The sequence below is a fragment of the Haliotis asinina genome, chromosome 16 (genome assembly GCF_037392515.1).
Source record: "Haliotis asinina isolate JCU_RB_2024 chromosome 16, JCU_Hal_asi_v2, whole genome shotgun sequence".
In the NCBI taxonomy this organism is placed as follows: domain Eukaryota; kingdom Metazoa; phylum Mollusca; class Gastropoda; order Lepetellida; family Haliotidae; genus Haliotis; species Haliotis asinina.
Window position 1 is genome coordinate 36,767,808 of NC_090295.1, and position 19,729 is coordinate 36,787,536.

General features: G+C 40.3%; 1 protein-coding gene across 1 annotated transcript; it reads left to right on the plus strand.

Annotated features, from left to right (window-relative positions):
• The first annotated feature begins 506 nt into the window (after positions 1-506).
• LOC137267536 (phospholipid scramblase 2-like) lies at positions 507-19,415 on the plus strand. The gene is made up of 11 exons (XM_067802016.1): positions 507-862; positions 7,139-7,226; positions 8,860-8,967; positions 9,121-9,198; positions 10,663-10,739; positions 11,053-11,183; positions 13,407-13,527; positions 15,288-15,390; positions 16,317-16,375; positions 17,277-17,318; positions 18,201-19,415. The coding sequence occupies exons 2-10, from the start codon at positions 7,181-7,183 to the stop codon at positions 17,316-17,318; spliced, it is 765 nt and encodes a 254-aa protein (XP_067658117.1). The 5' UTR covers positions 507-862; positions 7,139-7,180; the 3' UTR covers positions 18,201-19,415.
• Positions 19,416-19,729: the final 314 nt, after the last annotated feature.

Consider the following 19,729-nt stretch of genomic DNA (forward strand, 5'->3'; position numbering starts at 1 on the left):
GAAGTGTAATTTGATATTACATATCGAGAAACAGAAAACTCCAAATAATCAAATCCCCTAGTTCATCTTATTTAGCCGCTTTATTTGACGAAACAAAAACGTACTTGTGTCAGGTACTACATGCAACATTCAAACGTCATGAATTTATGCTCGCCTTTAGAAAATGAGGGAGAGAGAGAAAGAAAGAAAGAGAGGGAGAGGGGGGGGGGATATCTCGGGTAAATAGGCCTGCTTCAGCAGTCCCCAGTTCTAATATTGTAGGAATATCCACAACAACGGCGAAGACTCGCTCACTTGATCACTCACACCCCAGCCTGTCCACGTCTGCTCTTCCCTACAATCTAAGCCAACATGTCACAATACTACTAAATTCTATTCTACACCACATTGGAAATAACTCGACCGGTGCTCTGTCGTCTAGTTTCAATCAGAACTGGAGACTGACACCCAGGGAGTTGGTTAAATCGAGGTCCCCGTGCGGTCCGTGTTTGTCAGGCAATACAGGTAAATAGTGGATGAAGGAAGTTAAGTGGGTCATGTTTAGAAACGCCCGGGTGCACAGTGGGAGGGGTATTCGTCTACTCCATCAATTATGCTCCTCGGGATTTATCGTGTTGGAAAAAGGCTAAAGCAAACATTGTGCTTAACGTACAACCAGCCATCCATTGGAGATTCGTCGTCGTTCGGTATCTCTCGACTTTTTCCGTATACACTGTGACCAGTCGGGAAGACCCGAGTTTTAACGGACTATACACAGACGAGTTTATCTGGTTACCATCTCAGGTGTGACCCGTCTAAATAATCGAAATAACCTGGAGCGGAGTTACGACATTCCTTTAGACGGATACTCAGCATACAGTCGGTAAGAGATCTTGACCACAATCTGCGTCCCACATTCCCTTTCATTTAATTTAACGTCGGTAATGTTGAAAACAGGTGGTGTGGGTCATGTCCCATAAATATGTACAACTTGCATCTGTGTATCGATTAAGTTTTCATGTATGAATGCATGTCATACATGCAACTAGCTTATTATGGTGTTGTTAACAGACATTGATTTAGTATAAATGTGTCATACTATACCTAAAGGCAATATCTGTCGTTAAAGGAATATTTGAATCTTATTTAACTGTGAGTCCTATGAAAGGTATGGATATGGTGAGGCAAGCTTCTTTTACATGTGGAACACCTCGTTTTCATCCACCTGGTGGATGTGTTGGGACATATCGAGAAAAGTCGTATTCCTCAAAATGCATGCAGGCCTATCATGACCTTGAGCTCTATCTTCGTCGCTTTAGTTGCTAAACACAATATCATGGCTCACACTAAAGAGTTCGCGTGATATCTGGTCACGGAAGAGTGGAGATAAACATACTGTTTGGGCTAGTGAGAGCCAGATCACCTGCCGATTTCTCCTCGGTAAACTGAACACAATAGGATTTAATTCAATGTAGCGTTGTAAGGCACACAGGTAATCTTGATCGACAACACTTCAGGTTTGTTTCCTTATTGAACATTTACTACCTATAGGTATTACCTGCCTCAACCTTGACCCCGCATGCACCTGTGTACCCATCTCCACCGGGTTTTAAATCCCACCCGCCTGATAGCCTTGAAGGGATTAAGTGGTAATGCATCAGTGAATAAGTGCCCTAAGAGGCCACATCCAATCTCTGTATGGTTTTGGATCTCCGCCTTATAAACTACCAACTCATAGTGCTTGAACATATATAACTTTGATTGAAACAAATCATATCCAGCGAAATGACGAATTCAAAACCTTAAAGGACCACTAAACTCAATTTGTTGGTACTCTTTTTATCACTGCATGTGAAAGACTTTTGGTTAGTCATAAACGAAACACCATTTTCTTTTCTTTAAAAAACAAAAACAAAAAATGGTGGTTAATTAATACCAAGCGCTTAAAAGTTGCTAAAAGGCCATCTGCTTCTCTCTCGCCCGCAAACGAAACCGTAGACAAGTTACGTAACTCTGTCCCCAGAGCCCTACAGAGACGTCATAGAAGGAACGGTTTCCTGTTAAATTTATAGAAAATGTGTAGCAAGCTCGTCATTTTGCTGATTTCTCGACGTCACCAAAGACATGCCGGATTGTTGTGTTGCCGTCAGTTGTTCCTTGGGGTCGGGTGCTGGTGTCACTATGCACAGATTTCCACAAGACTCCGTAGTTTGTGCTTAAATTGGTTGCTAGTGTGTGCGAAGTGAGCTTTGTGGAAACCTGTGGTATATACTAAATCGGATGGTTCGCCCCTACCACGCTTCCAGGATAGAAAATGGAGTTTCATCGAGTTTATAAAATCAATACTGCTTACTACACATTGCTTACCAAAAGGATTTTGCATGGATATAACGCTTTCTTCCTCGGAAACGAGGTTGTGGTCGAAGTGACAATATTATCGTAAGTAATATTATATTGACCCCTTATATTGACCGATTCCAAGAGTGATATTGTTATGTTATAAGCAATGTCATGTAAAATCCTAATGTCCATCAGTAAAATACACATTTTACTACCAGCAGATTTTGTAAGTCGGTGAAAACAAACTCAAATGGCATTCATCCTCAGACAGGCCGCCATTTTTGAAAATCGTGAAGTCACGGGCTAAAGTCCGTTAGAATTAATGAGATTATGATTTGTTCTCATCAAGCTAGAAAATCAAAACTACTTTTTTTGCAGGTAGTTAAACATGCATTTGAATCATGGCCAAAAGGAGTTTGCATGACACAACTTTTAACATAAGGACTTCTTCCCAGGAGGCAAGGTGGGAGTCGAAGTGACATTTATATTGCAAGCAATGTTATATTGACATCCACCTCACTTCCAAGAGTGAAATTGTTATGTTATAAGCAATGTCATGCAAAATCCTATTTTCCTTCAATAAAATACATAATTTACTACCGGTAGAAAGTAATTGTCATTTAGTAAGTCGGTGAAAACAAACTTAAATAGCATTCATCCCAAGACCGGGCGCCGCCATTTTTCAAAATCGTGAAATCAAATCCATTTGAATAAATGAGATTATGCATGGTTTGTTTTCATCAATTTAGAAAATCAAAACTACATAAATATGTATTTGAATCATTACCAAAAGGGGTTTGCATGACACAACCTGTGACATAACCTAAGCGAGGTCGGGGTCGAAGTGAAAATACTGCGCGATAAATTTCTTCACTTGCTAAATTTACTTGGTTTGTAACGTTCACTCACCAGTATGTAGACACTTGTCAATAAACGTCTTTATACTTGGTCTCATAATCCTAATTACTTTATAATCATACTTGTTTGCATTTTGAAACTTAATAAAAAGAAGCGATCTGCGAATGTATAACAGGAATGTAACATGTAGACATTTCATAGTTTTCCTATATGAATCATAATTCGCATCCACGCCCTACTGTATGTCGTCTGCATCATTACACTTAACGATGAAAACAATGGTTCTGTTGAAAGCCACGACAACGTATTAAAAACAAAAATGCAAATATTAAAATTAAAGTTATAGGAGCAATGTCAGGCTATTACCTTCTTCGAGGAATGTATCCATCAATATCCACAAAAACAAGTCTGCAGATTTCCCAAGTGATGTGTCTTTTAACAGACTAATATACGAAAACCTGATGTATCGTTTCAGGTTTTTCACATTGCTGTATAGTTTCATTGGTTACCCAAGATAGCACACCTGGCAACTAATTGCATAATGTGCGTCATTCTTTTTAAAAAGGTATTTAGTTAGCCAATAATGAGCAATCAATCAATGTATTGGCGGTTAATCCTTTGAAAGAAGGACATTGTTTAACACAGACACAGACACGACAGAGTGTATTCGGTATAGATTAGTAAATATACATATATAAACACTACCTTTTGACAAATCCCCCATTTAAATCCACATAAAACTAATTAATCAATCAGCGTGTTATCGGTTAATCCTTTGATCGATCCAGACAAAAGAAATGCCAAATTGGGGCCTTTGTCGGGTAATCTAAGTGGAGTTACCACTAATTATACCTGTTATAAATTCATTAACTGGGCATCAAGTGAATGATGACAAATAACGTGTAGGTTTATACCAACAAACACGGATTACAACCTAGCGACACCAAGTGATTTTGACAGAATCGTCTATGAAAACAAGGGTTGTAACTCGAAAACTAGGCAAAGCAGGAGACAAAACTAAATGATAGTAGATTGTGAGAACATATAGCTTTCATTTTTCTCAACATCTTTCGCGAGTTCAGGTTTGTACAAACCTGTAAACGAAATAGTTCAACCCCTGAAATGTAGATGAATACTGCCCAGACCCTCATTTCTATACTCACTATTACGTCACGGAGACGCGCCGCTGTGATTGGTTGAAATTTCGTTCTGCTGAGAATTTTGCACTGTTGACAAAAAGGTCGATTTAAGGTAATTAAAGATCGAAATGAGCATTTTTAATAACGGGGTTTCATTTATAACGATGTCAGCAAGTGATTTTGCGTTTGTACCCTATTAGAGTATATGTGACCTTTAAGAAATGAAGACTTGTTTCACTTAGGGCTTCAGCATTGACGAAATTAAAGGGCACTGCATATTTATCAGTATCGCTTTTTCGGCATGATATCGCGTTGTCGCCTGGTTAACGTTGTATCCCTTTGTCGTCTCTTGATATCGCTTTCCCATCTTGTGATATCGCTTTCACGTATCGTGATATCACTTCCCATCTTGTGATGTCGCTATCCCATTTCGTGATATCACTTTCTCGTCACCTGAGATCGCTTACTCGTCTCCTGATATCGCTTTCTTGTCTTTTGGTATGGCTTTCTCGTCACTTTTTTTCTCTTTCCCATCTTGTGGTGTCTCTTTCCTATCTTGTGCTATAGCTTTCCCATCTTATGATATAAGTTTCTCGCCTCGTGGTATCGCTTTCACGTCTTGTAATATAGCTTTCTGGTCTCGTGACATGGCTTTGCAGTTTGACTGTTCTCGTGTCGGGTTTTCGTGTAATTTCTGTTTCGCAGCCATAAGAGAAAGGCGAACAAGTCATGTCCCATAAAGATCACCATACATTCTGACGTCTCCGCTTGTACACATGAAAAGAAAGACTGAAGGCCCAACAATGTATGTACAAGTCTACCATGAACACGCATACGCTATTATTCACGCCAGTTTCCTTTCAGTGTAAGTTATATTTCTGCATGAACCAGTTCTGCAGGATTCTACCACGAGACTAGAACAAATACGCGAATGCGCTATGGTACACCCTGGTATAACTGCCGTAGCATATATAAGTATAGAAATGTTTAGCCTACCAAAACATGCAAACATACAGTATGGACAAAGTACTGTGAGAATGATTGTCGTATCACGTATAAAAATAGAATAGATTAACCAAATAAAACATGCAAACAAAGAGTATGGACAAACTATTGTGTCCTAGTCCACCTGACTGTAAATGAGTACCTCGTAAGGATGAGAAAGCTGTACAACTTCTTTCCGTCTAGTGACTGCAAGAGTTGTATGATCTCCAGGGAGTTGAGATTGATAATATGATGTGCCGATGATATTGACACCCAAAGATCGAGGGGAAAAACACCCAAACACCGGCGCCATGGTCATGTACAACATGTATTTGCGTTAACATGTGCGCTGTTTAAATATCCTTTAATAACATGGTTGCACCCAAATCAATGTAGTGTGTACTGACTTGTTAGCAAATTAGATAACCAGTCTGGTCCTTAACGCCTGGTGTGGCTTGTTTTGTTTGGTGTTTTTATTAAACTCCGAAAGTATACCCCTCTTGACTTAATAGTTTCACCAGTGCTAACATGGAGCCGTCATTTGTTGTGATGGAACATGACACTATAGTGATATTCACTTCACATTACATGAGAAAGATTAAATCTGAGAATTGGGAATATGCTGGCGGAAAAAAGAAAGTATACGCCCATTGTGAACAACGACATTTGCTGGTCACATGTGAGAATTTGAAATATACTGGCAGAATGTAGTATACACCCAATCTTTTGTTTACTCCTTAGCATATTTTGTAGCCCGTCGCCCTTCCGAAACAACCATTATATATTATACACACAGACACACACAGAGACACACACACACATATATATATATACACACAGACAGACAGATTATATATATATATATATATATATATATATATATATATATATATATATAATCTGTCTGTCTGTGTATATATATATATATATGTCTGTCTGTGTGTATATATATATATATGTGTGTGTGTCTGTCTGTCTGTCAGTCTCTCTCTCTCTCTGTGTGTGTGTGTGTGTGTGTGTGTGTGTGTGTGTGTGTGTGTGTGTGTGTGTGTGTAAAACTCAAACAGGTTCAGATTCATAAATTCATACTGTGGAAAACGTTTATCGGTTTCCATGTTAATAATTGCAAGGGTGGTGGGGTAGCCTCAGTGTTAAAGCACCCAGTCGTCACGCCGAAGACCCGGGTTCGATTCCCCATATGGAAATAAATATGTGAAGCCCATATCTAGCGTCAACTACCGCATTATTGTTGGAATATTGCTGTAGGCAGAATAAAACTAAATTAATTCATGTCTTTCTCCATCATTGTGGTAAAGGTCAATATGACCTCGGAGTGTCTTCACGTGTCAAGGTAAAACTGAAATATTGCTCAGATCGGCGTTGAATCTGGAAATAACACGTTTCATCATCAGTCAGTCAGAGGTATCAAACCACTGACTGAACGGGTGATTTGAAAACCCCATACCTGATGAATCGAACATTTACACTGAGAGAGTTACTACCCCCTTTATCATGGTCACATCGTGAGGATGCCGTTTAGAAGTGATCTTCGGCATCCCATTCTTGTGGTAAAAGACGACTAATGGGATCGGGTGGTCAGGCTCGCTGACTTGGCTGATACATGTCATCGTATCCCAAATCGTTGCACATGTTGATCACTGGATTGTCTGGTCCAGACTCGATTATGTACGAGTAACTAGAATATCGCTAAGTGTCGCGTTATTGTAAAATAGAAGGCATAGATATGCAGTCATCGTGGAAGGCAGAAATAGTACGTACTGGTATTGATTACAAAGTACATGCATTACAGTTGAGTGCAACAGGTTGTTCTATTTCAGACGAATTGATCTAATAGCTGCAGGCATATACAAAGCTCAGCCATGTCGGTAACTCAACAGCCAGGCCAGCCACCGCAAAAGCAGGAAGGTAAGTGTGTCGCTAAGTTGGATGAGACACCGGGTGTCCTCAGGTGGGCTTACTCCATTTCACATGGACAGACACACGAGGCTAGACATACTACTAGAAGGAAGGTATGGACGTGGGATAGACTAGACTAGACAAACGACTATATGATATGGATGTCCACAGGTGAGCTTATTCCACCATCCTTGAAACAGGCTAGACACACAACTAGAATGAAGGTAATGGTGTCTTCAGGTGGTGTATGTCAGGGGGCGTCATCATGTAGGCTTATTTCGGTACGTATCGACCAGGCTAGACAAACAACTAGAATGAAGGGCTGTCCACGCTGCCAATTATGTTCGCTGAGACATGTTCACTGAGAACTACTTGTACCGTCACTAAAAATAACTCTTACAGATGTTACCACTTTGACTATACAGTATTTCAATGTGGCCACAACTGCCGTGGCTGTTTACATGGACTGTGTCTATAATAAATGTTTGACCAAATGCATAAATACAAAGATCTGCTACGAAGTCATGCTACGAAGAGTGATTTGGTTCGTGGAATTCTGAAATTCTGCATCCTCGCCCACAAATGCTTAGCTAAATACTTAATATGTTTGTTTATATGCAATTGTGTACAATACGTATGTGCATATTCATGGGGATCCAAGTCCTCGCTCCAAAACATGACATAGCACTATATTATTTACACTTGTAAACAGGTCAGTGTGACCTCGATTTTCATATCCAGCTTCGTGGGAAGTATACAGTCAATGCCTGGTGAATATTTGCTGCATGTGATGTGGCGACGTGTACATATGAAACTTAGTATCAACATATACCTAAAATATTCATAACAACTCTAGGAACTTCTTGATTGTATTAAAAATTATTGGTGTCACGTTCATGTCACGTTGGGGGTAGCCTAGCAGTTTAAGCGTAGGCACATCACACTGAAAACACGGGGTCGAATCCCCAGAGGGGTAGAATGTGTGAAGCCCATTTCTGGTGTCCCCCGCCGTGATATTACTGCAGTCGGCATAAAACCATACCAACTCATGTCATGACTGAGAATCAAACGTCGACTTCCTGTAAGGGACTTCGATCTTAAATGTTCTACACAGTCGGGCAAAAGTGTGCACTTGAAATTAGGATTGACCAAATTACAAGCATTACAAAAAATGTTCAAACCACAAATCGAAACAAATGTTTTTTTTCTGTTTGTCATGCATTGTCATGCATTGAGTCTCTTTTAATCGGCAGTTCATTGTAATATATTATTTAGTCAATATCATTTTCAACAGATTTTAGAAAACATTTAATTTCAATACAACTATAAGAAATCACACTTAGGTGACTTTTTGAGAACAAAAACCCATAAATGCTTCACGGCCGTTCGCATTCTTTAGTTTGATAAGAATTGATCACCTGTATTGATGGATGACGTATTGAAATACATATAGAAATTGGTATTCAAGTATAAGACAAAATATCATGGTTGTCAACTTCTTCTTTATAGCATACACAATGTATCTAGCCTTTCGCTTGCCCCTTCGTCGGATGAATGACGTTCCCACAAAATCCTACAAACTTTGTGTCTGCAATGGGCATAATTTTTGTCTTGTGTGATGACGGAGGTGTTATTGTTTCAGCGACATGGATGCCCCTGGTGGGTAACATCTCTGGCTGTCTCCCCGGGCTGGAGTACCTGACACAACTGGACCAGATCCTCATTGAGCAGCAAGTCGACCTCATAGAGGGTGGGTTCGGTTCCAGACAGCGTCTTAGCAAGGATACCGTTTTCTTTACTAGCAATAGTAACCTTCCCCCTTCTCTCTCTCTCTCCCAAACAGGGAGTTTGATTCTGTGTCAAGTTAGTCTATTATCATTTAATGTATTCTTCGTTGTTCCAGTGTTGCTCGCATGGGAATGCAACAACAAATACCGTGTGATGAACTCCATGAACCAACAGTGCTACTACGCTGCAGAGAGTAAGTGAGTGAATGAGTGAGTGAGAAAGTGAGTGAGAAAGTGAGTGGAAGAGTGAGTGAGTGGAAGAGTGTGAGTGAGTGAGTGTGAGTGAGAAAAAGAGTGAGTGAATGAGAAAGTGAGTGGCGGAGTGAGTGGAAGAGTGAAAGTGAGTGAGTGGAGGAGTGAGAGAGTGAGTGAGTGAGTGAGAAAGTGAGTGGAAGAGTGAATGAGAGTGAGTGAGTGGAAGAGTGGGAGTGAGTGAGTGAGAGAGTGAGTGAGTGAGAAAGTGAGTGGAAGAGTGAAAGTGAGTGAGTGAGAAAGTGAGTGGAAGAGTGAGAGAGTGAGTGAGAAAGTGAGTGGAAGAGTGAGAGTGAGTGAGTGAGAAAGTGAGTGGAAGAGTGAAAGTGAGTGAGTGAGAAAGTGAGTGGAAGAGTGAGAGAGTAAGTGAGTGAGTGAGAAAGTGAGTGGAAGAGTGAGAGTGAGTGAGTGAGAGAGTGAGTGAGTAAGAGTGGTTCTACGCCGTTGTTTCGAATGTTCCTTTAACATCACAACAGGTGACAAACAAACCCGGGTTCCATTAATCGCTAGTGTGCCACAATGACGAAGGATTTAAGCAATGTCGGGAGAAATGAAGTTAAAACGCATATGTTTGTGTGTGGCTACTTTGAACAACGTTTCACTTATTTCACGGCTGGCCAGATTATTGATGAGGAAAGTGGTAAAGAAGCTATTCAAACCATGACAATCCCTGATACCATTAAGTGAATTTGAATCCGCCAACACAAATTTCAGACAAGCTTTAAAGACATTTTGGTCAACTTTTATTTCATGTACTAATTCTAGTAGTTAAGAATACAGTCAAAATTACAGGAATAATGACCCACTATATTTGCAGTAATGTTCGTAACAAGTAATCCCCCAGACGTGTACTTTTCACGTCGCTATATCTTGAATTCGATTAATCCGTTCTTTAATGAATCTTAAATGGATTATTGCCCCTTTGTCGCCCTCAAAAAGCATCAAAATTAACCAAAGTACAACAACGAGACATTTTTTGCCATTTGTAGCATTGTAGCACTTGGAGGGTTTTACATTCTTCCAAATGGCGACAAAGCGACATAGAGACAATTTTCGAGGTCAAAGTATGTCGCGTTTAACGCATTGCCGCTTGTTGCTTGTTTCCTGATGGAGTCAACAATGTCCCTTTTACGATTCCATAGTTCTTTGACCATATAGCGTAATCATTTATGGAAGGCCGAAGAAAATGACCTTCCGATAATAATATACACGCAAAGGTTAATAGAAATTGAGAAGCGTGACATTCGTGTTAGTTGATTCTAACCACTCTAACAATTTAAAAAAGGGTATTGTGTCTTGCTGGGTAGACATACCCGATTCTGATCGGATAAAATTGATAAAGCTTTAATGACCCGTTGTTTCCGTTAATGGCCATGAATTATCATTACAGCGTTTTAATGTTTCAGAAACCGATACTTTAATGCGTTTGTGCTGTGGCTCCAATCGTGGGTTCAAAATTCATGTCGTCGACAACGCTGGCAAGGTATGCGTTTTAAGGAGACTCACTGCTGTTTAAAGTAAGAAAACTGAATGAGTGTAGTTTCGTGCCGCCTTTAAAACATTTCCGCAATATCCCGCCAGGGCATACTGGGAATGGGCGTTCCATATGTCGAGGATCGAACTCGGGTCTCCGGCGTGCGGAGTTAATGCTTTAACCACTAGGCTACCCTATCACTTATAAGTATGAACAGATATTTAGTTAGCAGTTGATACTGATGCACATAGAAACCTTGAATACAATGCTTAGTTGTCCTTTCTGTTTACATTTAACGTTCATTGTTTATGTTTCATTCCAGGAGGTATTGCGCATACGCCGCGATTTCAAGTGCTGTGGCGGATGTTGCTGGTGCGCAGATGCCGACTGCGCAGCTCATGAAGTGATTGTAGAAACATCAGAAGGGGAACCCCTTGGCTACGTCAGACAGTTGTAAGTACATATGTGTCCATATCAAGGTTACATCAGGCAGTTTAAGTTCATATCATGGCCGGCTACGTCATGTAGCAGTATGTCCATATTTAGGGTACGTCTAACAATTTAAGTGAATATTTTTAACATCAAGTAGTCGTATGTCCATGTCAAGGTTACATCAGGCAGTTTAAGTCCATGTCAAGGTTACGTCATGCAGTAATATGTCCATGTCAAGTTTACGTCATGCAGTATTATGTCCCTGTCAAGGTTGCATCATGCAGTAATATGTCCATGTCAAGTTTACGTCATGCAGTAATATGTCCATGTCAAGGTTACGTCATGCAGTAATATGTCCATATCTTGGTTTCGTCAGGTAGTTATATGTCCATATATCGTTTAATTGATGCAGTAGTGAGTCTTGTAATGTGATTTTAAGCACAGTTTCATACATTTCCCTTTTTTACCTATATTACACACATTCAGGCTCACTTGAGCTTCGTCTTGATGCAATAAATGACTTACTATCCCGTACGACTTCTTGAAATCGATAATTGAAACTTCGAGGCGAACAGCTTCCAAACAGGAAACACTTGCCATATATGGAAAGTAAACACTTGCTCCTTACACCGAAAACTATCGCACGCGGTGTTGTCGGTGTTTGTCGAACTGGTTTCGATCAGAAATTGCGCGCGTGTTTTTTTGTCCAGGACTGAGTTCTGGGATATTCGTTCTAGGATATTCGTAAAGAGGGACATAACTCTAAGGGGTTCGATGGAAATAATGTTCGTCCGGTAGAGGGCACAGGAGTGGATTAATTCAACGTTGCATTATCAGCAATTCACTCGAACTTTTTAAATTACTGTGATTGTAGTCTAATTTGAGAGATATGCATTATTTATCTGTAGAGAACTGTGGTGTGAAATAGTATCTTTGAGTCAATCATGAATATGTCCACTTCTCGGCACGTCAGACAATTCCGTTTAAATGAAATTCATGCCTCATTTGTGCACTGCAAAGTCGCTCTCATCGCTTTATGACATAAACAACTCTAAAAAGACGTCACCCACTCACTCACGCACGCACGCACGCAAGCACGCACGCAAGCACGCAAGCACGCAAGCACTCACTGGTTTAGGCTGACTGTTGTTACCATGTCTTGGTTTAGTGTGGTTGGACACTTACCTGACCTTACGTTCACAAATCATAAAGAATTTGTACATACCTTGGTAAGTGTTTATTGTCACAGACATAACTGTCTGTTTCAACCGATATGGAATCACAGTGATTTTTCACAATGCAGTGGAAGTGAAACTACCTTTAGGCCATCTGAAACATCTGTGATATTACCCTTCGATCGCCATCAATATATCAAAGATATATCCAAGTGATTTTGTCAGATCGGTTTAGTAGGTCCTGTGCCATTGTAATTATTGATTGAGCATGGTTTTACGCCGCTCTTTGCAATTTTGCAATATTATGGCGGGGGATAGCAGAAATGGGTTCCGAACATTCAACAAAACCTATCCGCGTGATGAGCGAACGCCTTAGCTACTAACCTACCCCACCGCCCGTTCGGTATGCCTTTATTGCCTTTCGGCGTAGTCAAGGTTAAACCACTGTTTTGAAACACATATTCTATCTCGGTTGTATTTAATCAGTATATGATCCCTGAAGAAGTGGTCGTCAGCAACCCGTGCTTGTCATGAGAGACGACTGACCGGATCGGGTGGACAGGCTCGCTGATTTTGTTTGATCGATGCATGCTGTCAATTAGTCTGTCTCTAGTTGTCCCTAAACCACATTATTTTTCCCTGTTGCCAAGCTTCTGCAATGCTGAAGCAGGTCTGAATTTCCTCAGGTTCTGAATCTCTGGTCTCCCTCTGGTTTTTCGGGCATCGATGCGTCACTTTTATCAGTGCGCGTACCAATACTTTATTGCCTTTTTAAAAAAATGATTTTAACTTTGCCGCGTCACGATCATCCATTTGTCCACTATAAGAATGAATGTCTGTTAGAACGAGTGTGACTGAATCTACAAGGCATTCGCACGTGCTAAACGTTCCAAGCTGTATTTCTGTGAGAAAAAACAATAAGAATGTACTAGTATTCCTCCCTCGTCACTTTTCTTCTATCAAAAAATTAAAAGAAATGTCCTACCGTCGTCGTCACTTTTGAAGAAAATGTGCCCGAGAAATATTTATTTTTTTCATACAGCTTATTCAGTTTATGATTTTTTGCTAGGCCGTCCAAGTGGAAGGGACACTATGGTATCCTCGACAGCAGCCGAAACCAGATTATGGAGATTTGGGGGCCGTGTTGTGGTTGCCAGGGGCTGTGTTGCAGAGCTGATGTCGACTTTCCGGTATGTCCAAATTAAACGAAAGCGGTTATTTCTATGCATATCTGATGTATCTCATGTATGTGTGTGATGAACGAAAGGCGTTGATAGTAATACCGCGTATGTCGAGTCTCGAGTCTGTCAGTGTCTGATAATAACAATGACAGTAGTGCAGTCGATGTCGAGTTGCCGGCCTGTTAGTGTCTGATAATGATAATAATACTAGTACCGCCGATGTCGAGTTTCCAGTATGTCAGTGTCTGATAATGATAGTAGTATGGCCGATGTCGAGTTTCCAGTCTGCCAGTGTCTGATAATGATAACGATAGTAGTATGGCCGATGTCGAGTTTCCAGCCTGCCAGTGTCTGATAATGATAACGATAGAAGTATGGCCGATGTCCAGTTTCAAGTCTGTCAGTGCCTGATAATGATAATGATACAAATACCGCCGATGTCCAGTTTCCAGGCTATCAGAGTGTGATGATGACAACGATAGTAGTACCACCGATGTCTGGTTGCCGGCCTGTAGGTGTCTGATAATTATGGTAGTGCCGTCGATGTCGATGTCAGTGTCTGATAATGATAATGATAATTATACTACTACCACCGATGTCGATTTTCCAGCCTGTCAGTGGCTGATAATGATAACGATAGTAGTATGGCCGATATCCAGTTTCCAGCCTGTCAGTGGCTGATAACGATACTGATAGTAATACCACCGATGTCGAATTTCAAGTATATCAGTCATAGACTAATGATGGTACTACAACCGCTGATGATGAGTTGCCGACCTGTCAGTGTCTGATAATGATGCTAATACCGCCGATGTCGAGTTTTCAGTATGCCATTGTCTGATGCTGATAACGATGGTGATATTGGTGAAGTCGAGTGGCTGAAATTTGATCCATGCCACCGATGTTGAGATTCCTTATGACTGTGACTGCCCATGGTTTGGAGAATCGGTGGGGTGGCCTAGTGATCAAAGTTTTCGCTCATCACACTGAAAACCCGAGTTCAATTCTCCACCTGGGTACAATGTGGGAAACCTATTCAGATGTCCTCGATGTCGTCGTGATATTGCTGAAATATTGCTAAAAGCGGCGAAAAACCATACTCACTCACTCCAACTAGCAAACACCATGCAAGTTATAACCTCTTATTCCAACTTTCGAACTTTTCGAAATACATATTTGCAACTGTGCGCTCACAGTGAGAATGAATGAATAGCGGCGTAACATCATACTCACACCTTGAAGACGGCGTTCTTATGACTGATGATACCCACAACCAAGAAATTACCCGTGAAGATTCGAGACAGAATTAGATCCTCAGCAAGCCGTGCTTGCCATGAAAGGCGACCATGCTTGTCGTAACAGACGGCTCACGAGATCGGGTGGTTAGGCTTTCTGACTTGCTCAGATCGATGCTCATGCTGTTGATCACTGGATTGTGTAGTCCAGACTCGATTACGTACAGACCGTCGCCATATAGCTGGAATATTGGTAAGTGTGGAGTAACACTAAACTCACTCACTTACTCACAACCTAGTAACAATTGAGCGATATCACCTTTATGCCGTAAACATTCTGGAGTGGATCAACACCATGTCATCACCTGACATATTTCCACACTCCGGTGAAAGCGTTAGGTCTTCAAGTTTTTTAACTTTCTCGCGCCCACAATATTGAAGTCGATGAGGCAATGCTTCCTCTGAGCCTCCCAAAAAAACACTCATGCGTTGTAAAATTGCTGAGTATATTTATACAACTTGTTCTATTTCAAGGTTCGATCCATGCAGGATGGCAACATTGTGTCCAAGATCAGCAAGCAATGGGGAGGTGTTGCAAGGGAAATTTTCACCGATGCGGAGAAATTTTCTGTCACCTGTGAGTAAATATCCTCTTTAAAATATGCCTTTTCTTTTATTTTTTTATGACAGTTTTTCATGACTTCAAAACCGTAGGATCTAAAAATAGAATGAGAAGCTGACTCTCAGCCTTTGGACGTGAAGAGTGAGTGAGTGAGGTTAGTTTTACGCCATACGCAGCAATATTCCAGCTGTAAGACGGCGATGTGTAAATAATCGAGTATGGACCCACCCAGTGTTCAATATCATGAGCATGGTTCTATGCAGTTATGTGTGACCTGGTCGTAGTACCCGATTACAATGAGCATGGGTTACTGATAACCGTGTTAACCCGTATCTTTACGGTCCAGAAGTTAGATCCTGGTCAGGTGCAGGACAGTCTTCTTGTAGCATTGGTACGGTACTTGGACAATCCGAACGCATTTGTTAGATAAATTTCTCCCAAATACACCCATTGGTGAAACAATCGCTTCCTGTCCATGGTTTTCAGTATATATATAATGGATTTACGTGGCTTCTGGTATGCTCAAACTGTTCAGCGGCGCATCACATTGTAGGTCTATCCCTAAGAACCCATGCCGCCTCTGAGTGTTAGAAGGCTATAGTGACATGACATCCCTCCGGGTACCCGTTTTCTGCTGGGCGGACAGAGGCAATTCGGAACAAACTCACTTGCATATGGCGAGATTACATGTATGACATGTGCTTCGTAAACCATGTTTGTTGTCAAGGGCGACTTAGAGATGGGTGATCATCGTGTCTTATAGTTTTATACCCACAATGTCACTGACTGGATTATGTGTTTGTATTGATTCTGTACACACCGCTGATATTTGCTGATGCACATGTATGTATTGTTAAACAGAAAGTAGCAGCCACAAACAAACCTGAAAATGTTAAATCTCGCGTAATACGCAAAGTATGGAATAATATTGAATATTTCAGTTCCCCAAGACCTGGACGTGAAAGTCAAGGCTACGCTGATGGGCGCTGTCTTCCTCATCGTAAGTATTGGAACACGTCTTCTTAAGCTCCTAGGTGAACGATCATGTTTTTCACCGCTTTTAGCGATGTTCCCGTACTACAATGGAGTACTACACCACAAATGGGCTTCATATTTGGAAACGAACCCGGTGTCTCACCACTTCCATTAATTTTCGAACTTCAGACCGAGTTTGAGTGTGGTTTTACGCCGCTTTTAGCAATATTCCAGCAATATCACGGTGGGTACAAGAGACAAGGATTTCACACATTGTACCCATGTGGGGAATCGAACTCGGGTCTTCGGCGTGGCTAGCAAACGTTTTGACTGATGAGCTACCCCAACGCCCCCATGGCGAATGAGAATTGACATTCAGTAACCCGCACTTGTTGTGAGAGGCGACTAGCGGGATTGGATGGTTAGGCTCGTTGACCTTGGTGATGCATGTCATTGTGTCTCAGTTGCGGAGATCGAAGCCAGTGTTGTTGATAACTGGTTTGTTTGGTCCAAACTCAAATATTGAGACCGCCGCCATATAGCTGAAATATTGTTGAGTGCCTTAAACAACAAACCGAAACAAGTCGTACTGGTTTCTTCAAAACATTCTCATTGACATCTGATAGTGACCATCCTCGGTGTTCTAGGGTGTTATAACTCATATTATAGCTAAAATGGATATAATTATCATTAAAACGCCCGTTTGTTATCAGAAATGAGCGGACCACTGTCACTTGATAATGCACGCAAATACCTTTATACCATACTAAATACCATGGACACACAGACTCATTTTGAGTCTTGTTCATAAGAAAATGTGTAATTTGCCGGAGACTTGAGAAATATTGTGGAAACATGACATACCCGTAAATGGATTCAAGGTATTGATCACAGTAAGGATCAATAATGACCACCTCTCTTTACAGCATTTCATGTACTACGAAGAAGACGAGTCGCAAAACAGCTAAGTGAGTATAAACAGTATTTATTTATTTATCATTTATGGGTTTTTTTGTCATTTTATTTTAATTTAATTTTATGTGGGTTTTTCCCCTTTTTTAGTCATTTTTATTTTTATTTTTTTTTATTATTTTTTTTTTGTATTTATTCTATTTTTTTTATTTTTTTTTTTTTTTGGGGGGGGGGGGCTTCTGTATTATTTCGGATTTTTATTCTTTGTTTAAGGGTGGAGGCGAGGGAAGGATGTGGGGTGGGTTGGGCTGGTGGTGGTGATGTTGTAATTCCAATGTATAACTTGTTTTGCCATTCATGTCAAATTTGAGTGATTGTTGATGAAATGTGCACCACTACAGTATATTTGACGGGTTACCCTCCCCATTCCATTTATGTAATAGTCTGCTTGACCGGAAATCATACAGTTATTTCAGATGAGTACCTATTGTCAGTCATCTACATGTACAATGGACGTGCCATCGTAATGCCCCCCTCCGTTAAAGATGTCGACTTGTACATATAACATCATGGTATACGTAGTGTCTTAAACAGTGCTTTCCAGTAATGGGTTTATATCTGATACTTTAGGGTACAGGGTACAGCAGTTGATTGTCATGTACCTTATCTTCAGTGAATGCGTTTAGTTTTACGCCGCCTTTAGAAATATTATAATATTGTCATACACTCATATGGGGAATCGAACCTGGGTCTTCAGCGTGACGACCGAACACTCTAACCACCATGCTACCGCACCACCCACATCATCAGAGATCCCGGGCGACATAAGTACAATTAAATGCATGCATGATCTCTTAAGGATTTTTTATTAAGACAAAAATATCATGAAAATTGTCATTGTTTCATATGTCCACCATATTTGTATTTCATATTTTCAGACCGGTGGAATCCATCGACAAGACATCAGCAGTCAAAGAATTTTACAACACGTCTATTGCAACTAAAATTTATAAATACCTGTCGGTAACATGTATCCATATTTATCGTGTGTCTTCGATCACTTCACTCTTCTGCTTCCTTTTGGTCACCACGACAACCATCTAATAATTTTTTAGTGCACAAGACGACAACCCAGTCGGCACGTGTGCATTTTATAATTTTGGGCCAAAGAATCACTCTCAAAGAGTAGTTGTTTATAGGTATACCTTTACTTGAAACCGCAAGAGAAAACTTGAGTTTCTCATTGGAGGATTCAAATGTGGGTGAAAGCAGAGTGACTTATGTGATACTTGTTTATCTTGCCATGTGAAAAATAGAAATATGTGTAAATATTTTAGAATGATATAGACGTGTTAATCTAACCGTATTATTGAATAAAATGGTTTAACATTCAGTCGGCGATAGGGGCTTGAGCAGATCAATTTCTTGAAACAAGCATAAATCTGAGTTTTGATGTATGTTAACGTTTCCTCAAATTTAAGGAAACGCAGGACACCGGTCGATATTTAACGCAAACATAGACAATTTTAGTAGTAGTAGACAGTTTACTTCAGTAGTTTTGGCTTTTTAATTTTAGAAATGCATTTGAATGTTTCATGTTTTAAAAATTGACATTGGATTACAAACTTAGGTTTGTTTCGAGAAATTTGAAGTAGGTTTCTCTCAAGACACATTACTGCATCTGTGTGGCAGAACAGCGTCACCCTGGAAATATATGACGTCACGTTGAAAAATATGACGTTACGCCCGAACGATATGCGTCATTTCATACTCTAGCGAAGAGACGAGCAAGAGCGAGTGGAGAGCAACCTAATTCTGGCTAAATTCCAGATTTAACAATTTCCTCAATGTGTTTGGGCTGATTGACAGTCGCCATATTTTCCACTTTGACCATAGCTAATTGAAAAATAAAGTTTATAAAATTTGAACTGAAATGGCTGCTGCCTGCGTCATCACTTTTACGTATTATTGTCAGATGTATTTTCATATATCTTAAACTCACTATCATAAACATGTTCAGGGCGAACTTACGTGTATACAGTGTTGTTCTTTCCGAGTTTGTCGTTCTCTTTTCGCAATTTTATATCACAGAAACTATTTTTACAAATACGTCATATCTAAACACTGAAAATAAATATAGAATGTATGTGAAACAATAGTTGCCTTTTCTTCTGGAACAGACAGTTGTTGCGTTGGATCCCCCAAGACTCATCTAGCTGGGATACATGATGCAACATGATGCCGAATGATGGAATGGTAAAATTTGTGTGGGGCACATATGGTAATAATACACGGAGCCCCATCTGAAACAGCGACTGATGAAATATTGTAGTTTCTGTGGAATAACAAGTGTTTAAAATCCCTGCATAATCATTCTGTTAAAGCTGTGAACCATCTGAAACAAGTGCAGCGACAAGTGCTGTTACATCTTCACTACACTTAAACTGCTTTTTGTTCTTTAGTTGTA

Coding starts and splice junctions, on each gene's coding strand:
- LOC137267536 (XM_067802016.1), top strand. CDS start 7,181: ATGTCGGTAACTCAACAGCCAGGCCAGCCACCGCAAAAGCAGGAAG. Junction 8,968..9,120: donor GCAAGTCGACCTCATAGAGG/GTGGGTTCGGTT, acceptor TCGTTGTTCCAG/TGTTGCTCGCATGGGAATGC. Junction 13,528..15,287: donor GAGCTGATGTCGACTTTCCG/GTATGTCCAAAT, acceptor TTCTATTTCAAG/GTTCGATCCATGCAGGATGG.